General features: G+C 42.3%; 1 protein-coding gene across 2 annotated transcripts in view; it reads left to right on the top strand.

Moving 5' to 3' along the window:
* KIF26A (kinesin family member 26A) overlaps positions 1-21,380 on the top strand; it is a 109,279-nt gene extending 87,899 nt beyond the window's left edge. Inside the window, exons 6-16 of one of the 2 annotated variants that reach the window (XM_057424999.1) lie at positions 22-231; positions 2,239-2,332; positions 2,810-3,072; positions 3,324-3,507; positions 3,801-3,960; positions 6,034-6,196; positions 6,752-10,136; positions 14,626-14,816; positions 15,272-15,292; positions 15,691-15,841; positions 19,905-21,380. In XM_057424999.1, the coding sequence (XP_057280982.1) occupies positions 22-231; positions 2,239-2,332; positions 2,810-3,072; positions 3,324-3,507; positions 3,801-3,960; positions 6,034-6,196; positions 6,752-10,136; positions 14,626-14,816; positions 15,272-15,292; positions 15,691-15,841; positions 19,905-20,080 (4,998 nt within the window). In that variant the 3' untranslated portion in view covers positions 20,081-21,380. The remainder of the gene's footprint in view (positions 1-21; positions 232-2,238; positions 2,333-2,809; positions 3,073-3,323; positions 3,508-3,800; positions 3,961-6,033; positions 6,197-6,751; positions 10,137-14,625; positions 14,817-15,271; positions 15,293-15,690; positions 15,842-19,904) is intronic. The other variant, XM_057425000.1, reaches the window with a different exon arrangement.
* The last annotated feature ends 3,559 nt before the right edge of the window (positions 21,381-24,939 follow it).

The raw sequence follows: 24,939 nt of genomic DNA, 5'->3' as shown, positions 1-24,939 counted from the left end.
TTTTTTTCCGAATTCTTGCAGGTGAAAGTGATGGTAAGGATTTGTCCCTCTCAAGGAGCACATGAAACATCTGAATCCATGTCCTTCCTAAAGGTAGACCCACGAAAAAAGCAAATCACATTTTATGATCCATCAGCAAGTGGGCCCTCCAATGCAGGTCATAGAAGAGGCGTTGTTGCTGTCCCAAAGATGTTTGCCTTTGATGCGGTTTTCCCCCAGGATGCTTCGCAGGTACTGGAGTCACTTGCATGAACCTCCCATCTTCTCATGGCTACTGCATTTGGCTGCTGGAAGAGTTCTTTCTGTTTCTGGGAAATTTTATTTAAATGAGTTGCCTTAATGCCTGGAAAAAAACCATGGTAATTAACAGACATGTGGGTAAATTCTAACATTTTCAGTTTAGTAGATATGTAAAATTAAGGAATAATAGCTGGGGAGATGGATTTGCTGGCTAAGTTATCTTCTGCATTCCTCTTGTTAGAGAGAGACATACAGCCAATTTGAAGTTCAGTTTTCCATCCGGTTAGGTTTTAACACATTTGGTGTCACTGAAATAGTCCTTTCCCGCTGCTTTCAATGGCAAATGAACATGTGCTTAACATTAAACTAAATGCTGCTGTTAGGAGAAGAGATTGAACTAACCCTGTGGGATTGCTATAACTGAAACAGTTAGGGAGCTTTTATATTTTCTTTGCCAGTACAGTTTGTACTGTTTGACTGATTATTTTATCTTGATGGTTATGCTGCTGATGGTGTATGCCTTTCTTTGGCCTGCAAAATGGTGTATTTGTACCGTAATAGCCCCAGACATAGAATCTGATACACAGATGGGATGGCTGGTACTTGAGAGGATTGTGGGCTGCACTATATTCAGTGAAATTGTACTCATGGACACCTGAAATTTCCTCCTGGGAAAAATCTTCAGTTCAGAAGAAAAATCCCAGAACAGCTTTAGAAAGAACAAGAAATTCAGGAGTGTATGGGGAACTACTCCAAGTTTGAACTGCTGGGAAAAAAATAGGGTGAAGAATACACCACAAAAATCCAAAATGAAAATGGTATGTTAATGTCAAGAAAACATGGTAAGACCTAGTTCTGAATCCCACTCTCAGATCTTTTCCTAGGATTCTGTTTTAGGTTTTGGGTCCCAAACTAGGGATACGAAAATACCTATTAGATCCAAGTTTTAGCCAAGCACTAAAGATAGAGGATAACCTCCCACGTACATCAGTGACTAAAGCAATGGTAGCCACATCAGGAAGCTGTTTTTAATATCTTGCATAAGCTCAAATGGTGTCTTTGCGCAGAAATATGCAACAGTTATCTCAATGTTAGTCCAGAACTGAAGTGGCTTTCTATTACTTATGTTGCCAGCGCTGCTACAAAGTGGCTGGTCACAGCCTGCTTCTTTGCTGGTTTTGGCACCAGTCCTTAACGTTGTTGACCCCTGGTTTGAGCTAGGCTCTTTCAGGTCTTTTAACACATTTGGTGTCCTGTTGGGACACCAAATGGTTGGCCTGTTGGGTGGCCTGTTTTTGGTGTTTCTGGGTGACATTGGCCAGTGCAGCCACTTTAGTGCAGGTGTCATTACTTGAAGCAAGCTTATTGCCATGTACCTGTAAACACAGCCCTATAATTTCACTGTAGTTATATATTTACACCAACCATCTCCTCTTCCCCAGTTGTACTTAATAGATCATCTTATTGTACATGTGAAACCTTCCTTGATGTGGATAAACTGGTTTTAGTACACTCAAATATTTTAGCAAGTTCTCTTTTTGATGATGATATTTCCACTGGAAGAGGAAAATGTGGTGCTATGAAATCTTATTCAGGGATATTAATGCATTTTCTCCAGTATGTATGTCTTTTTAATTCCTGTGAACACTCTTGAGTAGCTTAATTTCAGTGGAGTTGCTGCCGTTGCCGAATAGCCTTGGCTGAGCTATTATATCAGCAGGAAGCCTGGTTGGATAGCATTCAGTTTGCTACATTAGTCATAGAATCAGTATTGCAAGAGAATTGGTTTACTAAAATTGAAAACTGTTTTAGGCTGTGGTAGCGTATTTTATTATTTTTTAAGATAGCATAGTTACTAAAATAATAGGATTGATGCTATTAAAATGGGAAGAATATTGAGCCTCAAAAATATTGAGTCATTCATTTCATTACAGAAGAATAGTAAAAACTATAGCAGTATATGCTCATTTACTTATTCGTCTCAAATCTTTCTTCCAGGCTGAGGTATGCTCTGGAACAGTAGCAGAAGTAATCCAGTCTGTTGTGAATGGTGCAGATGGTTGCATATTTTGCTTTGGTCATGTCAAGCTTGGTGAGCTCCCAAATTCGTTACAGTTAATTACTATGTCAGTTTGGTAATTACATGCTGTCAGCTCCTGGAACAATAAACCTGGAGTATATGAATAGATTAGAATTTCTTTTTAATTAGTTTTGCAAACTTATCATGGTTTATTTCGATACTGTGATTGTAAATTTTAATTTGAAAATGTAAAATGTAACATCAGATTAGCTTAATCAAGAGCAAGTTACATAGGTGCATTGTGATGAAACTCAAAACATCAGAAACGTTTTTACCATTAATTTGTTGTTGGTCTGAGTTACAAAAATTGCAAAAATAATCGAATAAATAGCAATGTATTAATAATTAAATATTTTGCATTTTTGCATCTGTTCTTTCCCATTATCTGTGCAACACATGGCATTGCATGTAGTGTACAGTGGTGATATGAAGAGATACTGTCTTGTAGAAGAAAGGTGAATTAAGTTTATGTTTGTCTTTTAATTCTAGGAAAATCTTTTACCATGATTGGGAAAGATAACTCCACTCAAAGCCTTGGTATCATCCCCTGTGCAATTTCTTGGCTCTTCAAATTAATCAATGAACGTAAAGAAAAAACTGGGACTCGATTCTCTATTAGAGTATCTGCTGTGGAGATCAGTGGCAAAGATGAAAACCTGAAGGATTTGTTAGCTGAAGTAGCCACTGGCAGCCTTCAGGATGGCCAGTCTCCCGGGGTTTATCTGAGAGAAGATCCAATATGTGGAACCCAGGTATAATGAATATCACAACATAGATTTTTCTGAGGCAGGCTTTCTTCTGCTTTCTATTTCCCTTTATCTGACAACAATTATGACAACTTTAAGACAGTAAAAAAATACTATTGGTTTTAATTTATAAGCCCTTCTCCCATGGTGTACATATTTGTTTCCTTTATTGCCCTAGAGATTTAGCCAATTCAGCAAAAAAATAATAAAAAAAGATGCCTCTATGCCAATTAATTATTTTCTTGTTTGTATTCAAGCTTCAAAACCAAAGTGAGCTAAGGGCCCCAACAGCAGAGAAAGCTGCCTTTTTCCTTGATGCTGCAATTGCTGCTAGAAGTACCAGCAAACCTGAATGTGAAGAAGAAGAGAGAAGGAATTCACATATGCTCTTTACTCTTCACATATACCAGTATCGCATGGAGAAGAGTGGCAAAGGAGGAAGTATGAATCTTACTACCATATTGTTTGTTTTCAAATGGGTTAGTTTAAACAATAATTTGCAATAAACTTAAAAAGAAAAAATGAAGTGAATCCTTAAGCCAGACAAGTCACCTTTAACTTTGGTAGCTGTGGCTAAAATATGGTTTCCTTTCTATTAATATTTAATTTGGTCATTATCCCATGCTGTATTCATTATTTTCCTCATTTGAATACATTTTGAATACCAAGTTTGGATTGAGTCCATGCAGGGAACGTGATGTACAACTGTTTTTCTACCCTTTTTTTTTTTTAAGTGTCTGGAGGACGCAGCCGTTTGCATCTCATTGATCTAGGGAGCTGTGAAAAAGTGCTGAGCAAGAGCCGAGATGGAGGAGGCTCTCTGTGTCTGTCTCTCTCTGCCCTGGGCAATGTAATTTTGGCCTTAATTAATGGTGCTAAGCATGTGCCATATAAGTAAGTGAATTATTGTCTGAATTATCTTAAATTTGTGGCTGGTGTTACCTTAGCAATGAACTGCATCAACAATTTACTCTTTACCTAAGATGAAGTTAAAGCAAGTTCTGTTGGAGAGGAGTCTGTTGTCTTTTAAGGTCATAGAATGGTTTTGTTTGGAAGGGACCTTAAAGATCATTTAGTTCCAGTGCCCCTGCTGTGGGCAGCTACACCTTCCGCTAGATGGGCAGCTATGCTTTCCGCTAGACCTGCTTTCCCTAAGCCCCATCCAACCTGGTTTGAACACTTCCAGGGATGGGGCAGCAACAGCTTCTTTGGGCAACCTGTGCCAATGTCTCGCCACTCTCATAGTGAAGGATTTTTTACTAATACCTAATCTAAATCTCCCCTCTGTTAGCTTAAAGACATTCCCTCTTGTACTATCCCTACATACCCTTGTAAAAAGTCCCTCTCCAGCTTTCTTGTAGGCTCCCTTTACTTGACCAGAAAGCTGCTAGAAGGTCAATTCTATATTATAGATACATGTTTCTATTCATCTACCTGCATATAAGTATATATATATATATACACAAAATATTTTAAATGTCACATAACAATGTGAAATTCTGAATTACATGGCCAAAAATTATATGTATGTTGGTATATGCTTACATTTGCTCAAATATCAGGGAGGGTTTGATTGTTGAAAAACATGGGGGAGGATGGCCAAAATGTTTTGTTTCTTCTACCTCCTGTTTGTTCCCCGGTTTTGGAATTTAGACTGATCTCGGCCAGCTGGACATTAGTGAACAATTTAATCAGAATTTAATAGGATCTTCTCTCCTTTTTCCAAATTTAAAAATTGTATTGAAATTTCAGAAAATACTAGAGAGTTTATCAACTGTTGTCATCAAAGGTTATTATTTCTGCATGCCTTTTTGAATATATCTTTTCAGTTAAAAAAAAGACCACTATGTTGCACATTTGTTTATCAGAAGCAAACACTTAGTTGTGTTCCTTTGTGGAGTGTACTTAACAATAATATTGTGTCAAACACACCTGTGGGGACCCCAGCTCAAAAACACCACCACATTGTAAAAACCTTACCAACACATTGTAAAAACCTTACCAGAACTTGGCCTTCAGTCCTTAAATTTAATTGCTGCTTGCAATTAATCTTCATGCATTATACCCTTGTGCTGATGTTACTAAACATGTCATTTCACAGATATATGTAGTGTTGCATCTCAAGCAGGTGTTTCTTCTTTCTGTGTTTGGAGGAAAAGTACTTTCCTCAGGCTAGTTCCAATTTTTTGGGTAGAGGATGGATGGGTTAAAATAGGGAAGGGCAGATGCTCAACTGTCACCTACCATGCTTTAGTGAGTAGACATGATGGTAGTTCCCACGTGTTGGGCCAGCTCAGGGGGGCGATAGGAAGCAGCCTCCTGAGAGGACTGGGGAGAGATGTCTTGGAGCCCAGTGGAAGACAAAATGTCACCTATCTTGTCAGCTTTGCTGTCCATAGTGGAGGACTTTCATCACCAGGAAAGCCTTCAGGGAGAAGTTCTGCTTCCCATTTGCTATGTCAGAGCAGACAGCCACAGGCAGAATGGAAACTAGATGGGTGTCACTAATAATGTATTTCTGATATCTAACATTGTTATATTTGTTTAGCAATTTCTTACCATTTCTGCTGACTTATTTTTTAGTTCTTATCAAAACTGTTTGCATGGAGCTCATGACCTTAGCTATCCAGGCGTTAAGTCTGCTCAGCTAAAAAGCTCATGAGCTTTTTAGGTAATATGAGCTAAACTTGAGATAACTAAACTAGTTATCAATCATTTGTTTTACAGTCGTCCAAGTAAAGAGTAAAATAATTTGTTATACTGCAAATACATAGGCAGATAAGTAATTAAAATATTGGTATCTTTTGTACATTTTAAGTGTGGTCAAATAATAGGAGCGTATTTCTTATCTGCACGTACCATACATGCATATATCCTATGAAAGTGAAAGCACAGCTTGTGGTGTAAAAGTCTGAAAAAAAAGAGTTATTTCTTTAAGCCATCCTGGTGTTCTAATTTGTTACACAGGGACAACAAGTTGACAATGTTGCTGAGGGAATCACTTGGGAACATCAACTGCAGAACTACTATGATTGTGCATATTTCTGACTCCCCAGTCAATTATGCAGAAACTCTCACCACCATTCAGCTTGCATCACGGATCCACCGAATGAGAAAGAAGAAGTCTAAGGTTGGTTCACAAACATGCAGAAATTAATTCATTTGAAAATGAGTTTTCCTAAACTCTTGGTGGGAGAACATGGGATTTCTCAGCGGTAAGAAATAGTATAAAATGCATAAAAGCTCAGGAGATGAACTGACAAATGACTTGGCACTGGGCCATCATCCCACCTCCAGTCCTTAATCTTGAAATTCCTTTCTTTTTGTTCCAAATACGTATTTTTTCTTTGCTTATATGTGGAACTATCTCAAAAGCTCCTATTTGTATTAATTAAAGAATAATAAAGAAGGAATAGAAAACTCTTGCGGAGAAAGAAAATGCATAATGTTTAATGGAAATTATCTGAAAAGGTGTGATGATTGTATTGCTCCTGATGTAGTAAAATCTATGCAGCATGACCTTGTTATTTTAATTCACACTCAACATTTTCCACTAGATGTAGTTGTGATAGTATAAAAAAAGCACAGATTATGTAGCAAACCTGGTTTTTGAATCAATTACATGTACATATTTATATACCTATATATCAGTATTAGTAAAATCTCCCTTATTGATCATGTACAGTATGCATCCAGCTCATCTGGAGGAGAGAGTTCATGTGAAGAAGGACATGTCCGCAGACCACCCCATTTGCGACCCTTCCACCCACGAACTGTTGCTCTTGACCCCGACTTTCCTGTCCTGAGTATATCTAGTGATCCAGATTATTCCTCCAGCAGTGAACAGTCTTGTGATACTGTCATCTATGTTGGTCCCAATGGTGCAGCTTTGTCTGACAGGGAATTGACAGATAATGAAGGTCCTCCAGAGTTTGTTCCCATAATCCCATCCCTGAACAAGAAGAGAAGTAAAGACAATTCTGCTATTGGTAGGAGTTCTGATAAGGACCATTTTAAATGCAACACTTTTGCTGAACTGCAAGAAAGGTTAGAGTGCATTGATGGAAGTGAGGAACCCATCAAATTTGCTTGTGGAGAAATCTCTCTTGTATCCAATTGCAGTCCAGTCCCTGGAGGTACAGAAAATACACAGTCTAAGCTGATAAAGGAGAAAATATTTTCTCCTTCTGGAGGATGTAAGAAACCAATTGCACAAGAAACCGCATCTCCCCAAATAGGACATAGCCTTCCTTACCAGGCTGTTGCACCAAGGGGTGGCAATGGCAATTGTCATGAAAAGAGCACACCTCACTTGAAAATGGAGCTTTCCAAGCCGCAGAGCAGAGCTGACCACACAATAATAGACTCAGTACTGGAGGGGGAGAGAGAGACAATCACCGATTCCCTCCAGTCCTCAAGGTGTAGCCCTTCAAGGAATACAGAACATAATAAAGCCACAGCCGAATGTGTAACTAAGGAAAAGTCCTTGTACATGAAGAGACCCTTGCCAAGCCCAGCACCTCCACCTCCACAGCAGAAAGAGGACATAGTGAGCTCCAAAGCTGAGAATTTGGAGCTGGACAATAGCAATGCAGTTCGGACTCCTCCTGTGGGAATGAGCAAGCAGATGGGAAACAAACCTGAGCAAAACCCTGTAGGAAGCACCTTCTTAGTTGGTAGCAATGCCCAGAATCAGTCAGGTGCGATAGAGGTACACAGCTTCAGGTCAGCATTCAGAGGGAAGTGTTTTGACCGGGATATACTAACCACCACAGTGACTTTGCAGCAGCCTGTTGAGCTGAATGGAGAGGATGAGCTTGTTTTCACCGTGGTGGAAGAACTGTCCATTAGTGGGATTATGGATAATGGAAGACCATCCAGTATCATTAGCTTCAATAGCGACTGCTCCCTTCAGGCCCTTGCATCAGGTTCGAGGCCAGTCAGTATTATCAGCAGCATAAATGATGAGTTTGATGCTTATACCTCACAGGAGACTTCAACTGGTGTAAATATTGATATTGTTGTGCCCTTTGCTAAGGATCCTTTTACCAGCAGTAGACGTTCCTCCATCAGTTCATGGCTTAGTGAAGTCAGCATCTGTACGATTGAAAGTGATGGAGCCAAGTCTAGTGACAGTTTTGTCGCACAGTCATCTTACAGCTATAATCAGTCCGAGGAGCCCTTTAACTTGGATTCATCCCATTTATCTGTCCCCCTGAAAAGCGCTCTGAATGATAGTGGATTTTGCTTCTCTGAAGTGGACAGTGAGAGCTTGGGTTCCAGCAAGCTGTCCTCAGGCATTATCAAAAGCCCTCAAACCTCTGAAACTACCAAAGCATCTGCGATAAAAAGTGCTTTTTGTGTCGCTGATCAGCCCATAAAAATAAAATTTTGTAATTCTCGTGATATGCCTGTGATAGAAACCATACATTCTAGTCTTCCTAGGAAAACAAAAACTACCTCGTCTGCAATCCACAATAATACTGTCCTCAGCTATAAAGAGCTGCAGAATCCTCATGGTGTATTTGAAGATCCCTGGCTGTTGCGCACTGATTATCAGTTGGAAGCAAACCCTGCAGACTCACTGGTGTCTCCAGAATCTTATGCATTTGGTACTGAGAAGCAGCCAGGAAAAGCTTCCCAGTATTTTGATGCAGCATCCAGGCCAACAAAGTCGCAGACTATGCTTGCCTGTTCACAGAGGGTTGTGGATGGTTGTGAAATGGCCTGCAAATCCTCCAGCGGAGCTGCAAAGAAGTCAGAAGTTGTGATGAAGATGCCACAGCTGAAAAGAGGAGCCACTACGCTGGGAGTGATGCCAGTGTCGCACGCTAACAGTACTTTGTTGGAGGCTGTGACCCGAGGGAATTCAGATATTCCCTTGACTACTGGCAGCTTGAAATCATCACTGGGAAAGAAGAGTGCACCACAGAAGTCAACCATGTTGCCCAGGCTGGGTGGGCCAACTCCTCCAACGCCTCCTGTACGTAAATCAAGCCTGGAACAGAAACCTGTTGGTCTGGGTAATGGTGGGGGAAAAGCCTCCAGCCTCGACTTTGCCAGAGCTGCCATGTTGAAAGCTGAAGATGAAGCAGATTTACGGTTGAAAGCTGGGTCTTACTTCAGCGAAAGTGCCAGCAGCAAAATGAACCTGAGAGGTGACCACTCTTTGCCCAAGATGACATCCAGTTTGAAGGCAAAGGGATCAAAGAGTGAAGCTGTGCACCGTTATGGGAGCCACATGTCCCTGGAGAGATGCGACAGCCTGACATCAGTTGGATCCAAAGCAAGTGTGGTGAGGGAGAATGGGAGCACCAGCAACAGCCGGGCAGGGCGCTCTGTCCCCAGACTGGGTGTCCCCCCTGTTGCCTCTGGTGTGGGTTTATCACCACCCTTTACTGCCCCTGTGCCTGGGAAAAACAGCCAGGGAAAACCCACAGCTAACCAGAAGGTACAAGTGAATGGAAATAAAAACCGAGGCCTTACCACCAGCGGGTCAAAGTCTCTCAGTTCCTCTGTGAAGTCCCTGACACAGCCTGCAGGGAAGGGCTCTGGCATGGCCCCCAGTGGGAAGGCAGCCCCCCGTTCCGTGCAGCCCGTCAGCGGCAAACCTGGCCGAGGGACGATCATGGGGACCAAGCAGGCTATGAGAGCAGCCAACAGCCGCGTGAACGAGCTGGTGTCAGGCAGCTCTGCCAAGGTGGGCCACTTCCGAGGCTCCACCGACTCTGACAGTGGCAATGACAGTGGCATTAACCTCAGTGATGAGAAGTCACAAATCCCAGTGCTGCCATCTCCATACAGCAAGATAACAGCACCCCGGCGGCCTCAGCGGTACAGCAGTGGGCACGGCAGTGACAACAGCAGCGTCCTAAGTGGGGAGCTGCCGCCAGCCATGGGGCGGACAGCTCTGTTTTACCACAGTGGAGGCAGCAGTGGCTATGAGAGCATGATTCGGGACAGCGAGGCTACTGGCAGTGCCTCCTCAGCGCATGACTCCATGAGTGAAAGCGGAATGTCATCACCAGGCCGGATGAGGAGCCTCAAGTCCCCCAAGAAACGATCGACAGGTACGAAACAAAGGAGAAAGTGGCCAGGTGTCCACTTGTGCTCCACGAGTGGGTTTTCATGGTGTCTCTGACAGAGGAGGAGAAGGCTTGGGGGAAGCTCAAAGTGGGGAGGTGGACTGAATGCATTCACTTGCATGTGCACATTTATCACTGAGACAGCAGCTACTTGTCATTTATTTCACTTCAAAGGTGCAGGTGTGACACAGATGCTATAGTGGAGGGGGCAGGAAAGGTGCCAGGTGCCCTGGGGTGCTGGCCACCTCCCTTGGAGGGAGGAGGGAGCAGATATCCGCAGGCAGATGGGATGTTCGTTCTTCCCTCAGCAGGGTCAGCAGTGAGCACTGTACCAGGGTGGCCCAAAATAGGAGGGTGTAATTAGTGGGTTGGGAAGAGTGAAGGTGCTGGGTGGGTGCTGATGAGTTTCTGTGAGGATCAAGTGAGTGTTGGAAACGATCACTGAGAGAAGGGCAGTGAGGAGAAGAGGATCTCTGCTGCCAGGTGTCTGTGAGAAAATTTCAGTGAGAGGGGCTGGGACTGTAGTTTAGAAACACATGAATAGGTCTGAAGGAGAGGAGAGCGTGAAATAATGAGGATTGCTGAATGCATATTAGGTTACCCAAAGGTAAGGCTCAGGGGCAGAGCAGTAGGGTGTGTATGTAAGGTGTAGCAACTCTTATAGTAATATTACCAGCTGATTGCAAAATTATGTATTGCACTGTAATAGCTTTTTTATAAAGAAATTTTAGTGTACCTGTAGATACTATAAGCAATAGGAAAATGTCTGGGGGAGGTGCTCAGAGAAGGTGGCTCTAGCTCGCGTACTGTGCCAAGTCTGGCATGTCTGACCACACCAGGCAAAGGTGGACATACAAGAGCCAGGTCATTCTGGTTCTCTGGGGTGTTTCCTTATTGCTTTTGCACGTGGTGCTCATGCAAGTGCCACTGGTTGTAGCCAGCTTCAAAATCAGGTTCACATGACTGCTGTTGCAGTCTTCGTTTTTATTGATTTAGGTTAAAGTCCTGTAGTATTTTAAAGAATCAGTGGCAATTGGTGCCATGTAGCTAATGAGCACAGCTACATTCAGCAATCTAAGCATATTGAATGTTGGAAATACAGTAGGAACTAATATCAGCAATGTGCTGAATCTGAGCTTTTGATTGGAAAGCGATAATTCTTACAATCCCTAGAGACATCCATGATGCTCAGTTCTGACAGAAAAAGAAATGAGTGAAGATGACGTAGACCTTATGGTGCTTTCTGGTCAAAGCAACTGAGTGGCTTCAGCAGGTGATAAATCATTTTGGAAACTTAGTGCAACGTTCACTGCAGTTCTCTTTCCATAGCATATCAACCTCTTAAACCTTTCTTACAAATCAGTATTAACAGCTGTGTAAGTGGCACGCATATTGAGAAGGTATTACCCACTGATGGATTTGTATTTGGTTTTGCCCCAGGAAATGCTTATAAGGTCTGTAAAATGACAAAGTATTTCTTTTTCCATTTGAAATTTCTCTGTATCAATAAATTATGTATTACTTTTTTTGAGTGTTGTAGACTTTGAGACAATAACGTGCTTTGTACGTGAAATGAGGTTTCCTAGGAAGTTCCTTAAATACTTCTTACAAGAACTGTTTGGTGCAGAACCATTATTAATCTACAGTATATTAGAATTTTTGAAAAGTGTTAAAGATGATTGGAGTAGCTTATGTTACTCCAGACTGCATTGAAATCGTGCAGTTTCTGGATTTAAGAACAGATCCTACTTCTGTATATGTCACTGGAAACCTTGTCCCTTATCCTTCAACTAATCTTTGGAGAAAGGATGTTTACCCTGGCTGGTACAGTGGATATGAAGTTTGCATCTCTTCAGTGTCCTTTTCAGAAGGATCCAGCTGTCACTAAAGTGGTTACAACATCGGAGTTACAGCAGGTGGTTTCAGCAGGCAGGTGATAGTGGTGATTCAGGCTAAATCTATTAGGGTTGTGAGAAATATGAACAGGTGTTGCAGAAGTAGAAGCAAGCCTTCCAAAACATTCTCATTGTGATTGTTCTTGTGTTGTGGTTTAAACCCAGTCAGGTAACTTGTTCACTACCTCCCCCTACTCCCGGAGGGGCAGAGAGGAGAATCGAAAAGAATGCAACTCCCACAGGTTGAGATAAGAACAGTTTAGTAACTAAGGTATAACACAAATCACTACTGCTACCACCAGTAATAATAATGATAAAGGAAATAACAAGGGAAGAGAATACGACATCTCACCACCAGCCGACCGATAACTCGCCCCCCCAGCCCGACCAAGCTCTGCCCAATACCTCCTCCAACCCTGCAGTCCCAACCCTTCCGGCTAACTCCCAGTTACATCCTGGGCATGACGTGCTGTGGTATGGAATACCTCTTTGGTCAGTTTGGGTCAGGTGTCCTGTCTCTGCTTCCCCCCAGCTTCCCCTCCTCCCTGGCAGAGCATGAGTCTCACAAAGTCCTTGGCCAAACCAAAACATCATTGTTATCAGCTCTGTTCCTGAGCTGAATGCCAAAACACTGCACTGCACCAGCTACCAAGAAGGAGAAAAATGACTGCTACTGCTGAACCCAGGACATCTTGTTACTTAGAAATTAGCAAGGGTGCAAATAAGAACTAGGAATGTTTTTCTTAAGAATAGGTAACGTGCAGTAACCATTCTGGTGTCTATGTCAGTGTCTCGCTTTGGGGTTACCTGCTGGGATTTTGTCTCCATTTCATGTTTATGTTTGTGACAGAGCTTACCTGAAGCCTTAACTTGCACTTAAGTCTCCTGTAGAGGTCTTAGCCCAGAAGTTGTTCTGGCATCACTGTCCTCTGAGCAGCACAGTCTGTTTGATGTGCTCACTTTTCTAAGAAGACCAGAAGGTAGATGTCTTACATCTGAGTTGGCTTTCAGTAAGACGAGGAAATTAGGCACTAAATTTATTGTCACCAGTCACCCAAAAGCTCCTTATACTTACTGCTACCATATGAAATTTCCGCTTGCTTCTGGTGGTCTTCAGCCCTCCTATCTATCTAGAGATTGGACTGCAGCCTTATTAACATTGCCTGACCAGCTCTATGCATGTACTCATTCTTGACACATGTAGTGTATAGGTCAGCCTTTTAGAGAGTTAAGAGAGACTTAGAATTGTAAAAAGTGCTGGACACCAAAGTGCCAATTCTTGTATACGAAAGTATCAGCACTTTTGAAGGACATAACTCATGAAACTTGAGCCCTAGCAGGTGCATCAAGGAGGCAGTTTGTTGTTTGTAAGTCTGGGAGCACTCCTGTTGATGAATTGGTGAGTTCCGTCATCTTCTGAGTGCTGGCACGAATTGATGGTGATATGCCCTGACATTAGAGGTGGCTCAAGTTGCAGCTTGGTTTATTGCTGCTTTCTGAATGCCTCCCAGCCCCACAAAGTTCACTGAAAACTGCTGGTATTTAGCACTGTCCTGGGTTCAGCAGTAGCAGTCATTTTTTCTCCTTCTTTGTAACTGGTGCAGTGCTGTGGTTTAGACTTTCAGCCTGGGAACAGCGCTAATAACACTGGTGTTTTTAGTTGCTGCTTAGCAATGTTTAGTCTAACCAAGGATGCTCTGCCAGGGAGGAGGGGAAGCCAGGAGGAAGCAGAGGCAGGACACCTGACCCAAACTAACCAAAGAGGTATTCCATACCACAGCACATCATGCCCAGTATACAAACTGGGGACAGTTACCTGAGAGGGCTAGATCACTGCTCGGGTCGGGCTGAATATTGGTCGGCGGGTGGTGAGCGGTTGTATTCTCTTCCCTTGTTATTTCCCTTATCATTATTGTTATTGGTGGTAGCAGTAGTGATTTGTGTTATACCTTACTTACTGGACTGTTCTTATCTCAACCTGTGTGAGTTATGTTCTTTCGATTCTCCCCATCCCTCCAGGAGCAGTGGGGAGGAAGGGGAGCAGTGAGAGAGCGACTACGTGGTTCTGAGTTACTGACTGGACTTAAACCACGACAAACACCTTAAAGCATTGGTAGTAGTTCTGGAGGGAACTGCTTGCTCTTTGCAACAAGATAATAAAATGAGAAGGATCTTGGAAAATCTTGCTTGACTTCATCTGGAGGAGCCGGAGATTTCCAGATTCATCTGTCGTTATCAGTATTGGGTTGAAATAACTGTCTCATTGCCATTATAAGGTAATGAATGCCCTTGTAGTCCCCCAGCTTATTTTGCAAGAAAAGATTAAAGAACTGAGGCTCAGACATCTGCTTTGGGAGGGAAACTGCTGTTATTCCCATCCATGAACTAAGAGAAACATACTTTGTTACGGTAATAACTTGATTAGCAGCCTCAGGGTATTTTACTAAAAGAAAAGATCAAGAAAAGCATTTCTTCTTAAATATCCTGAGAACCTAGATCTTTCTTGAATTCACTACAGTACATTCTGCAGTCTGTTAATCTCTTAGGAGTCTGAGGCATGTTTATCTTATGTATTTTAGGTCTCCAGCGTCGTAGACTGATTCCTGCTCCGTTGCCAGATGCTGCCTCCCTAGGAAGAAAACCCAGTGTCACTGGCCAATGGGTTGATCTACCACCTTTGCCAGGCACTCTAAAAGAGCCATTTGAAATTAAAGTTTATGAGATTGATGATGTGGAACGATTACATCGACACAGACAAGAGGAAACTGAGGTCAGCACATACTTTACGACAGCTATAGACAACTTAAATTACAGTATACAGGCAGAGTTCTTGCTTGAATGCCGGAATGGTATTGAGGAAATTGATTGCAATTAAATCACTATAATTGTTAATTTTACAATTTGTATGTTGGGGTACTCTTAACACAGAAAATGAAATGATTACTCTCTGAAATTAATTGTGTCTAACATGACTGATGGTGTAAATGTAAGTTACCAAGAAATACATTATGAGAAGATTTTATAATCTTAGCCTGGCTGATGAAACCTTACAGGGTCCTTCAGTGGCAGGGTCATTAACTCTTTATGTAAATGACAGAATTCTATTAAATCAGGGATACACTGAGTTTAATTTACTAGTAATTGGAAAACACTTCGACTCATTCTATTTTGGAGACTAGAATTCTATATTCTTCTGATGCCTTTTTTCCATTTCTTTTATAATAGCCTTTCCAGGATGTTGAGAAGGTAGGAATGCTTTTAAAAAAATAAGAATTTGTGTGTTTGAGGATTATATATAACTGTAACATTATTATTAGGCTGTGTTTATCATTTATATTGCTGAAAAAACAATCCTCTACAAGCAGTAGTAATTTCAGAATGTATTGAGAAGTTTGCTAATTCAGAGAAGTGCAATGAATGCTTAAGTGATGTAGCATGCTCTTCCTTTAGATTAGAATCTATTAATGTAAAGTTCAAGTAAGAAAATCACCCAAAACCTGAAAGAGCCACCAACCCCACAACAAAACAAAACAATCTACCTGCTAAGTCTTACAAACAAGGAGGTGGGAGCATTCTGTGTCAAACTGTTGGAGGTCAGCTCATAACAGGCAAATTAATGAAATGGTCTTTCTGTGTCTTAAAAGGGTCTGATGTATTTCCATACCAAGCTGAAGATACTAGAAAGGCGCCAGCAGCGAATCAGAGAAGTAAAGGCAAAGCATGAATTTTTGAAGGAAGAGTTGGAAGAGACCAAGTGCAGGTTGATGATGGATCCAAATAAATGGAAAGATGACTGTGAGTATTTTTCAAAACCAGCAATAATGTAACATCATGTAACAAATATTCAGCATATGAGAAGTCCCAGTGAAAAAGTTAAGCACTTGCAAAGATATTTTGCTGAATTGAGCCCTAAAATACTCTGACTCCATTCATATTTCTGTGATGCGGGATTTGTTCAGTGCTGAGTAGGACTAAAAATGAGCGCCCCTCTCATCCCCCAAACCAATTAGAAGAAAATGTCAAAACAATGTAGAGACTCACTGTGATGCTTGTTAATATTAAATATTTACATAACCTTTTATTATCCTTCCTTCCAAAGAAGGAATAAAATGTTACTATATCCGTGTTACAGCTCGGAAACTGAGGCATGAGATTTGTTTACAGTCAGAGTGCTGCGCTTAACTAGAGCCTCAAGGTAGAGTTTTGAATCTGCTGAGCTAATTGAAAAAAATTTCTAGTTCTAGAGAAACAAAATTGTACTCTACACAGGACCCAAGTTTGTAGGCCAGGTCTAGTGGGGGCTGGTGGAGCTGATCTGATAAAGAAGGGAAAGAGCAGTTTTGGTAGGAGGTTTGCCAGACTGGTCAAGGAGGCTTTAAACCAGATGTGCTGGGGGAAGGGGGCATCATTCCATCCCAACACACCCAGTCAGTTGCCAGCACCTGTAATAAATGCTTGGAGCAATGTAGAGATATTCCAGCCGCTCCAGACAGTGAGCCGGCTTCAGGTGGAGATCGGCTTGGAAGCCTCTGTACAAAGGCCCATAGCATGGGGAACAAACAAGAGGAATTAGAGATGTGTGCACGTCTACGGGGGTATGATATAATAGGCATCACAGAAACATGGTGGGATGGCTCCTATGACTGGAGTGTTGGAATGGAAGTTACAGGCTTTTTAGAAAAGACAGGCCTGGCAGGTGGGGGGGGGGGAGTGGCCCTTTATGTTAGGGATAGGCTGGAGAGTATGGAACTCTGTCTGGGGACAGGTGAGCAGTCCACAGAGAGTTTGTGGGTCAGGGTTAAAGGGAATATAGCTATGGGAGACATTACTGTGGGGATCTGTTACAGACCGCCTGGTCAAGAAGAACCTACGGATGAAGCACTCTATAGGCAGATAGGAAAAGCCTCACGCTCACAGGCCCTTGTTCTCATGGAGGACTTCAACCACCCTGGTATCTGTTGGAAAGACAGTATGGCCCGGCACAAGCAATCCAGGAGGTTCCTCAATTGTGTGGAAGACAACTTCCTTCTACAAGTGATAGAGGAGCCGACAAGGAGAGGTGCCATGCTTGACCTTGTGCTCACCAACAGGGAAGGGCTTGTTGGAAATGTGACTCTCCAGGGCAGCCTTGGATGCAGCGATCATGAGATGCTCGAATTTGAGATCCTCAGGACAGTGAGGAGAGCGTGCAGCAAGCTCACTGCCTTGGACTTCAGGAGAGCAGACTTTGGCCTCTTAAGGAACCTGCTTAGTAAGGTTCCATGGAATACAGCCCTAGAGGGCAGGGGGGGCCCAAGACTGTTGGTTGATATTCAAAGATCACCTGCTGCAAGCTCAGGAGTGTTGCATCCCAACCAGAAGGAAGTGCAGCAGGAGGGCCAGGAGACCTCCTTGGATGGATAAGGAGCTGCTGAGGAAAATTCAGTTGAAAAAGGAGGCTTATAATAAGTGGAAGCAAGGACAGGTGGCATGGGAAGAGTACAGGGATTTTGTCCGAGAAGCTAGGGACCAGGTTAGGAAAGCTAAGGCCCAGTTAGAATTAAACTTAGCTAGAGGTATTAAAGATAACAGGAAGGGATTCTACAGGTATGTAGCAAATAAAAAACAGAGTAAGGAGAACGTAGGCCCCCTCCGGAAGCTCTCGGGAGAGCTGGCTACACAGGATTTGGAGAAGGCTGAGGTTCTGAATGACTTCTTTGCCTGAGTCTTCACTGCCAAAGCCTCTGACTGCACCACCCAAGTCTTGGAAGGCAGATGCAGGGACTGTGAGAATGAAGACCTTGCGCCCACTGTAGGAGAGAAAATGGTTTGAGACCATCTTAAAAATCTGAACGTGCACAAGTCCATGGGTCCTGATGAGATCCATCCGCGGGTCCTGAAGGAGCTGGCGAATGAAGTTGCGAAGCCACTGGCCATCATATTTGAAAAATCATGGCAGTCAGGTGAAGTTCCCCGTGACTGGATAAAGGGAAATGTAACCCCCATTTTCAAGAAGGGGAAAATGGATGACCTGGGGAATTACAGAGCAATCAGTCTCACCTCTGTGCCTGGCAAAATCTTGGAGCGGGTTATCCTGGAAGGCATGCTGAGGCACATGAAAAACAACAAGGTGCTTGGTGACAGCCAGCATGGCTTCAGTAAGGGCAAATCCTGCCTGACCAATTCGGTGGCCTTCTCTGATGGGGCTACAGAACTGATGGACAGGGGTAGAGCAGGTGATGTCATCTACCTGGACTTGTGCAAAGCATTTGACACTGTCCTACACGACATCCTTGTCTCTAATTTGGAGTGACATCAATTTGATGGATGGACCACTCGGTGGATAAAGAACTGGCTGGATGGCCGCACACAAAGAGTTGTGGTCAATGGCTCAATGTCCGGCTGGAGACCAGTAACGAGTGGTGTCCCTCAGGGATCGGTGTTGGGACCAGTCTTGTTTAACATCTTTGTCACTGACATGGACAGATTGAGTGCACCCTCAGCAAGTTTGCCGATGACACCAAGCTGTGTGGTTCGGTTGATACGCTGGAGGGAAGGAATGCCATCCAGAGGGACCTCAACATGCTTGTGAGGTGGGCTGTTGCCAACCTCATGAAGTTTAACCATGCCAAGTGCAAGGTCCTACACCTGGGTCAGAGCAATCCCAGGCACAGCTACAGGTTGGGCAGAGAAGAGATTCAGAGCAGTCCTGCAGAGAAGGACTTGGGGGTGCTGGTCGATAAGAAAATGAACATGAGCAGGCAGTGTGTGCTTGCAGCCCAGAAAGCCAACTGTATCCTGGGCTGCATCAAAAGGAGCGTGACCAGCATGTCGAAGGAGGTGATCCTGCCCCTCTACTCTGCTCTTGTGAGACCTCACCTGGAGTATTGTGTGCAGTTCTGGTGTCCTCAACATAAAAAGGACATGGAACTGTTGGAACAAGTCCAGAGGAGGGCCACGAGGATGATCAGGGGACTGGAGCACCTCCCGTATGAAGACAGGCTGAGGAAGTTGGGGCTGGAGAAGAGAAGGCTGCATGGAGACCTCATAGCAGCCTTCCAGTATCTGAAGGGGGCCTATAGGGATGCTGGGGAGGGACTCTTCATTAGGGACTGTAGTGATAGGACAAGGGGTAACAGGTTAAAACTTAAACAGGGGAAGTTTAGATTGGATATAAGGAGGAAATTCTTTCCTGTTAGGGTGGTGAGTCACTGGAATGGGTTGCCCAGGGAGGTTGTGAATGCTCCATCCCTGGCAGTGTTCAAGGCCAGGTTGGATGAGGCCTTGGGTGATATTATTTAGCATAAGGTGTCCCTGCCCACGGCAGGGGGGTTGGAACTAGATGATCTTGAGATCCTTTCCAACCCTAACGATTCTATGATTCTATATTTAAGCAGGGATACCATGCACTCTAGCCGGCTGAGGTTGTGATCCATGATGGGTTGCCACTGTTCATTCCAGCTGCCTCAGAGCTGGCTGGCAGCAGTGGTGACCAGCATGGAGCAGTTCAAGGCTTACTCAAACAGGTCACCACTGGAAGCCCCCACTACTTAAACCTGTGTGCCTAACACTGTCACAACAGGTAAATAAAGTAGCCCACAAACTTGTGGCTTCGAGAATTGCTGTGGAAGAAATATGAGTCAAATTACCCCAAACTGCATAGACAACAAGCCACGAGCACTCCAGGACCAGGATGTCGGGTGGTGGGATTGCAAAACACATAGTTAAAAAGCATGACTCCAGAATTCTGTCCAAACTTGTGCCAAAGTTTGTCCCAGTCCATGGGATTCTTTTGCCTCACTTGTGATAAAATAATGTTTTGCAATGACCTTTTTCTCTCACTGATTTTTTTTTTTTTTTTTTTTTTTTTGTCTGACAGTTGAAGTGGATCCTGATCTCGATAAGGAGTCACAGGAGTATCTGGAGGCACTGGAACAAGTGACAGAGGAACTGGAACAGTGTGTTAATCTGTGCAAGTCACATATCATGATAGTGACGTGTTTTGATATTGGAGTAACAGATGCACAAGATGGAGTAAGGGAAGTGGAGGTTTGAAGGGAGGCTTTGCAAGGGACTGAAGGAAGTGAAGCTGAATTGTCTGACACGAAGAAGAGAGAAAGTAGTTGGGAAGTGAAGGAGGAAAGGTGAAGACTTAAAAGCAACAATGAATGTTTTAAGAGAAAGAAACAGCTGTGGGGTAGGAATGTTCATAAATCATTTGGTGCCTCAATGTGACCTGAACTCTACAAAGATAAAAGTAGGAACAAATATTGCTTCTACCAGAGGGGAGCGAAGAAATGTAGTACAAAACAAGATCTGTGATTCTATGTTAACAAACAAACAAACGTACAATGGAAGTGCCTTTAAAGTTAATTTGATTTTCATTTTTGTATTTGGTGCTAGAATTAAAGCCAGCAAACCTAAGCAGACCACAAAACATATTCCTACAAAATATTTTATACTGTATAGTGTATTTATGACTATATGTAAAAAACAAACAACATTGTAGCAAAAGCAATAAGTAAATTATGTTTTCATACCTGAACTTGCCTTCTTGTTTCATAGAAAAGCTGTTTTATGTAGCAGAATTAAAACTGTATTATAATTGTTTTCTTGGTTAGGGTTCAAGATATTTTTATGAACATTTATCTATTGAAAAGGAGTATTATGGCATTTGGAGATGATTGTTTTACCTTCAGGTTTTGTATCATTACTTTTTCAGATCAAAGTAAATGTTCGTTTTCCATTTTATATATACATATAGAGATATATATTAACTGCTTACCTACTTCTTTGGTTAGTAACCTCACTTCTTACAGACCTGGTCTTTTTGGAGGGTAAACTTAATGTGAGGAAGTCTACAAAGGGCACTGTGGTTTGTTTTGGTTTTCTTATTTCCTCTCTGACTGCAGGAATTGAGAATTCTGTTTATTACCAAAACCATAAAACAAACAAAAAAAGGAACAAAACGTTTTTGTAAATGTTACGTTAGGTCCATATTTTTATATAGTTTTGACTATAAATATAGCATTTGCATTTTGAACTTTTAAGACAAATAGTATATCTTTTTACAGTTTTTCTAAGGAAGGCAAACCCTCAGGATCAAGTTTATACATGCTGCATGAGATTTGTGCTTTTTTGAAGGAGGCCACTTAAGTGTGGGAACTATTGAAAAACTGTTGCCAAACAAATACTTTTGAAAAGGTTTAATAGTGTATGTAATACCACATTTCATAATGAATCATATTTTCTAATCATCTTCCTTTTTATGGTTTTTTCAAATCCTGTGTACAAATATGTATTATAACAGCTTGCTTCAGTTTTTATCTGTGAATAAAAGATACATCTATTGTTATGATTGCTTCTTGCTGTGTATGTGATTTTAATGTTTGGAAGAGATAGAATGGCCTGTGGTATACTGTATTAAATGTCATCTCTTTGCCCAAGAGATATAACTGGGAATGGAGTTTTGACATTAGTCATCATAAACCAATTGGGAAAGAGACAAAACACCAAAGGGTAAAATAAATAGCAATGTTAATACTGAAGTTATCTTAGCACTTCATAGTTCACAGAACAAAGATCTGTGGCTCACATACTTGTTTTCCCTGATGAGACAAAGAAATTAAAAAGAAAACTTTAGGAACTAAGATCAAGCCCTGGGCCCCATAGGTCTGTCAGGAAAAATGACTGTATTCTTTTCTGTCTGACACTACTGCATTTGCTCTCTGGTTAGACAGTAGCTGTGCCTGGTCCTCATCTCCCAGTGATGAGCTGACTGGAGTAACTCCAGGAAGATTTAATAATGCAAAGCTGGTACTTCTAATGCCACCATCTAGAGTATTTTACAGCTATTTGGCCAAATGGCCTGTAATGTGTGAATATTTTCCCTCCCTCTTTCTCTCCTTATGTCGCACTAAGTTCTTTAAACCCCATAAGAGGCCTGTGAGAGGGGGGCAAAATGCCTTCCTCCTCATTCTGCAGCTGGAGAAGTGGGAGAATGAGACTAAGGGTTCGATGTTCAAGTATCTTTGTGACTTCACATAGGTTACCTCTCTGTGATTTATCCCTGGAAAAGTGTGCACCATGTTTACTTACTGACATTTGCACTGCATTGGGTTCTCTGTGGGGCGGGCAATGTGGCCTCTAGAATTTCTAGAGGATCCCCTTGCTGATATCCCTGAATACCGGTAATATTTACTAAGTTGTAAATTCCTGCTATATTTACTTTCTGTATGTGTGCATAAAGTCACAGTTCTAAAGATGGAATCAAAGCCATATAGTGATTCAATACATTGTGTTTTTTTTTCAGAGCTAGGATCAGATAAATAAGTACAGTCAAAATAAAAATGGCAACAGCATACTGAGGGAAAACCTCCTAGCGAGAGGGCCAAAGGAGAACACAGTCAGGGGGAGCTCTGTGCTGTGGTGTTAGGTTTTGCACTGGTGCCATTACACTGTCCTCTGGAGATGCACATCTTAACGGTGCTACTGCAAGGTGAGTTGACCTGTGGTGGGCTTTGAGCCCTTGTCGCAGCAGGGCTGGGCTCACAGTCTTTTCAAGGTGGTCTGTAGCCCTCTCTTGCATGTACACAGGAGTTTTTGTTTATTTGCCAGCCACTTCATCTTCTCCTCAAAGGTCTTTATTGCTTCTCCCTACTCTGGCAATATCATAATCTTCTGAAATAAAAATCAAGCTACTAATCATCCATCTCAATTTTTATAAACCTGACAATTTATTTAAATATCCTGCTATTCAGTATTTGCTGATTAGGCCTGCATCCTTTGATACTTTCTCTGTAATTTGCAACTATGGTTATGTTTGCCACAAAATAGCAAAAAAAAAACATTTCAGGGCTGCTTAGTTCCATGTCAACATGGCAATAGCATGCATATTAAATGCATTTAGCCTCTGGCTTGGTGACACAAAACAACCCAGAGATGCAAAATAAGGTGAGGCACTGATGGATGAAATAACAAAGTTCCCTATGCAAATTCTGTTCCTTATTGGCAGTTGTGAATCGTAAATTAACTTTCAGATCTCAAGACCTCAGAGCCTTTAATATTCCTTTATTTTTTTATAACTTTCACAGTTCCATCTGGTTAAAATTTATACAAATATATGCTTAGTTTATGATTCAGGCTTATTTTGCAAAAGGCCTAATTATAGAAGGTTACAAACAATAATTGAAAAATTAGGCTGGATACTTTATTTCATTAATTTTGTCTTGATATTTAACAATTTAAAATAGCTATTAAATTGCATACTTAAAGATATGATCTTATTGAGTTTGTTACAGTATCAAATAAAACCCTAGAAACCCACTGGTGTTGAACTGCCCCAGTTTCTTTTGGCAGGGTTAATTCACACTAGAATTTTTAACCCCTTCATTGAAGATCTTCCCATGAAATCTCTCACCTCTTCCTTGCTGGGGCAAACCCCTTCTAGGTCCCTTGATGGGCCAGTTTACCAAGCCTAAAATAATATTTATTTCCCAGCAACAGGAAAACATGTATTGACAGCTGCTTATTTTTTAAACGAATTCAATGGCAAATATATGTGGGACAGAAAGTCCATTTTCCTCAAACCCCACCTCTCACCAGGTTTCACTAACCAGGACACCAGATTGCATGTGATGGTCAGGGAGAGGAGAGGTCCCCACTGCCTCAATCACATGGTCAGGCATCTTTCCAGAAGAGATGAGGTATGGACTGGAACAGAAATTGAGTGGGAAAGCAGAACTCTTATCTGGAGACCAGGGACTTGTGAATCAAAGAGAACCTTGTATTCTGGACATGGCCTCCAAGCTTACTTTTGCATTTTCCCATCCAGTGGTCATGGTACAATATATAAAACTACTCCTGGGAGACAGGATTTCAATGCACTTGTCAGAATTTGCAAATTGAGTGGACAAGCTGGAAGAGTCAGTAGCCACTCCCATAACCTGTGCTGTGGCTAACCATGTGTCCTGGGTTCAGCAGTAGCAGTCATTTTTCTCCTCCTTGGTAGCTGGTGCAGTGCTGTGTTTTGACTTTTGGCCTGGGAACAGAGCTGATAACAATGATGTTTTGGTTTGGCCAAGGACTTTGTGAACCTCATGCTCTGCCAGGGAGGAGGGGAAGCCAGGAGGAAGCAGAGACAGGACACCTGACCCAAACTGACCAAAGAGGTATTCCATACCACAGCACGTCATGCCCAGGATGTAACTGGGAGTTAGCCGGAAGGGCTGAGAGACTGCAGGGTTGGAGGAGGTATCGGTCGGTGCTTGGTCGGGCTTGGGGGGCGAGTTATCGGTCAGCTGGTGCTGAGGTGTTGTATTCTGTTCCCTTATTATTTCCTTTATCATTATTATCATTGGTGGTAGCAGTAGTGATTTGTGTTATACCTTAGTTACTAAACTGTTCTTATCTCAACCCGTGGGAGTTGCATTCTTTTGATTCTCCTCTCTGTCCCTCCGAGAGCAGGGGGAGGGCAAGAAAGGGGGGGAAGTGAGCGAACGAGTTACCTGACTGGGTTTAAACCACGACACCATGTACTGAACAGTGTACATCTATGTGGACATTGAACCTTGTTAGAAGTGTGTGGAAATGCAGTTATTACAAATATAGATTCCCTATGAAGAAATCAGGTGGTGTGCAGGCAGCAAGTCATTTAATGTATGTGTAAAACCTTTTTCCTTATAGTGCTTCTGGTCTAACCGGTTCCAGCTAAGTATTTCTAGGACACAAACCACAATATCGAAATATCAGCACTAACAGAGACTGCAATAGGAATATGAGATTATTTGTTCTTTTCTCAGTATACAGAAAGTGTTTCATTTGTTTCTATTTCAAGGTACCTATGTATTCCGTTTCCAGTTATAAATCCACCTTTTCCAGTAACTTGCATTTTATTTTTAAAGTTATGTGTGGAA

The sequence above is a fragment of the Pezoporus wallicus genome, unplaced genomic scaffold (assembly GCF_028554395.1).
Source record: "Pezoporus wallicus isolate ANWC-B61680 ecotype Strahan unplaced genomic scaffold, APGP_CSIRO_Pwel_v1 contig_7910, whole genome shotgun sequence".
Classification (NCBI taxonomy): Eukaryota; Metazoa; Chordata; class Aves; order Psittaciformes; family Psittacidae; genus Pezoporus; species Pezoporus wallicus.
This window is presented reverse-complemented; position numbering and strand designations above follow the sequence as displayed.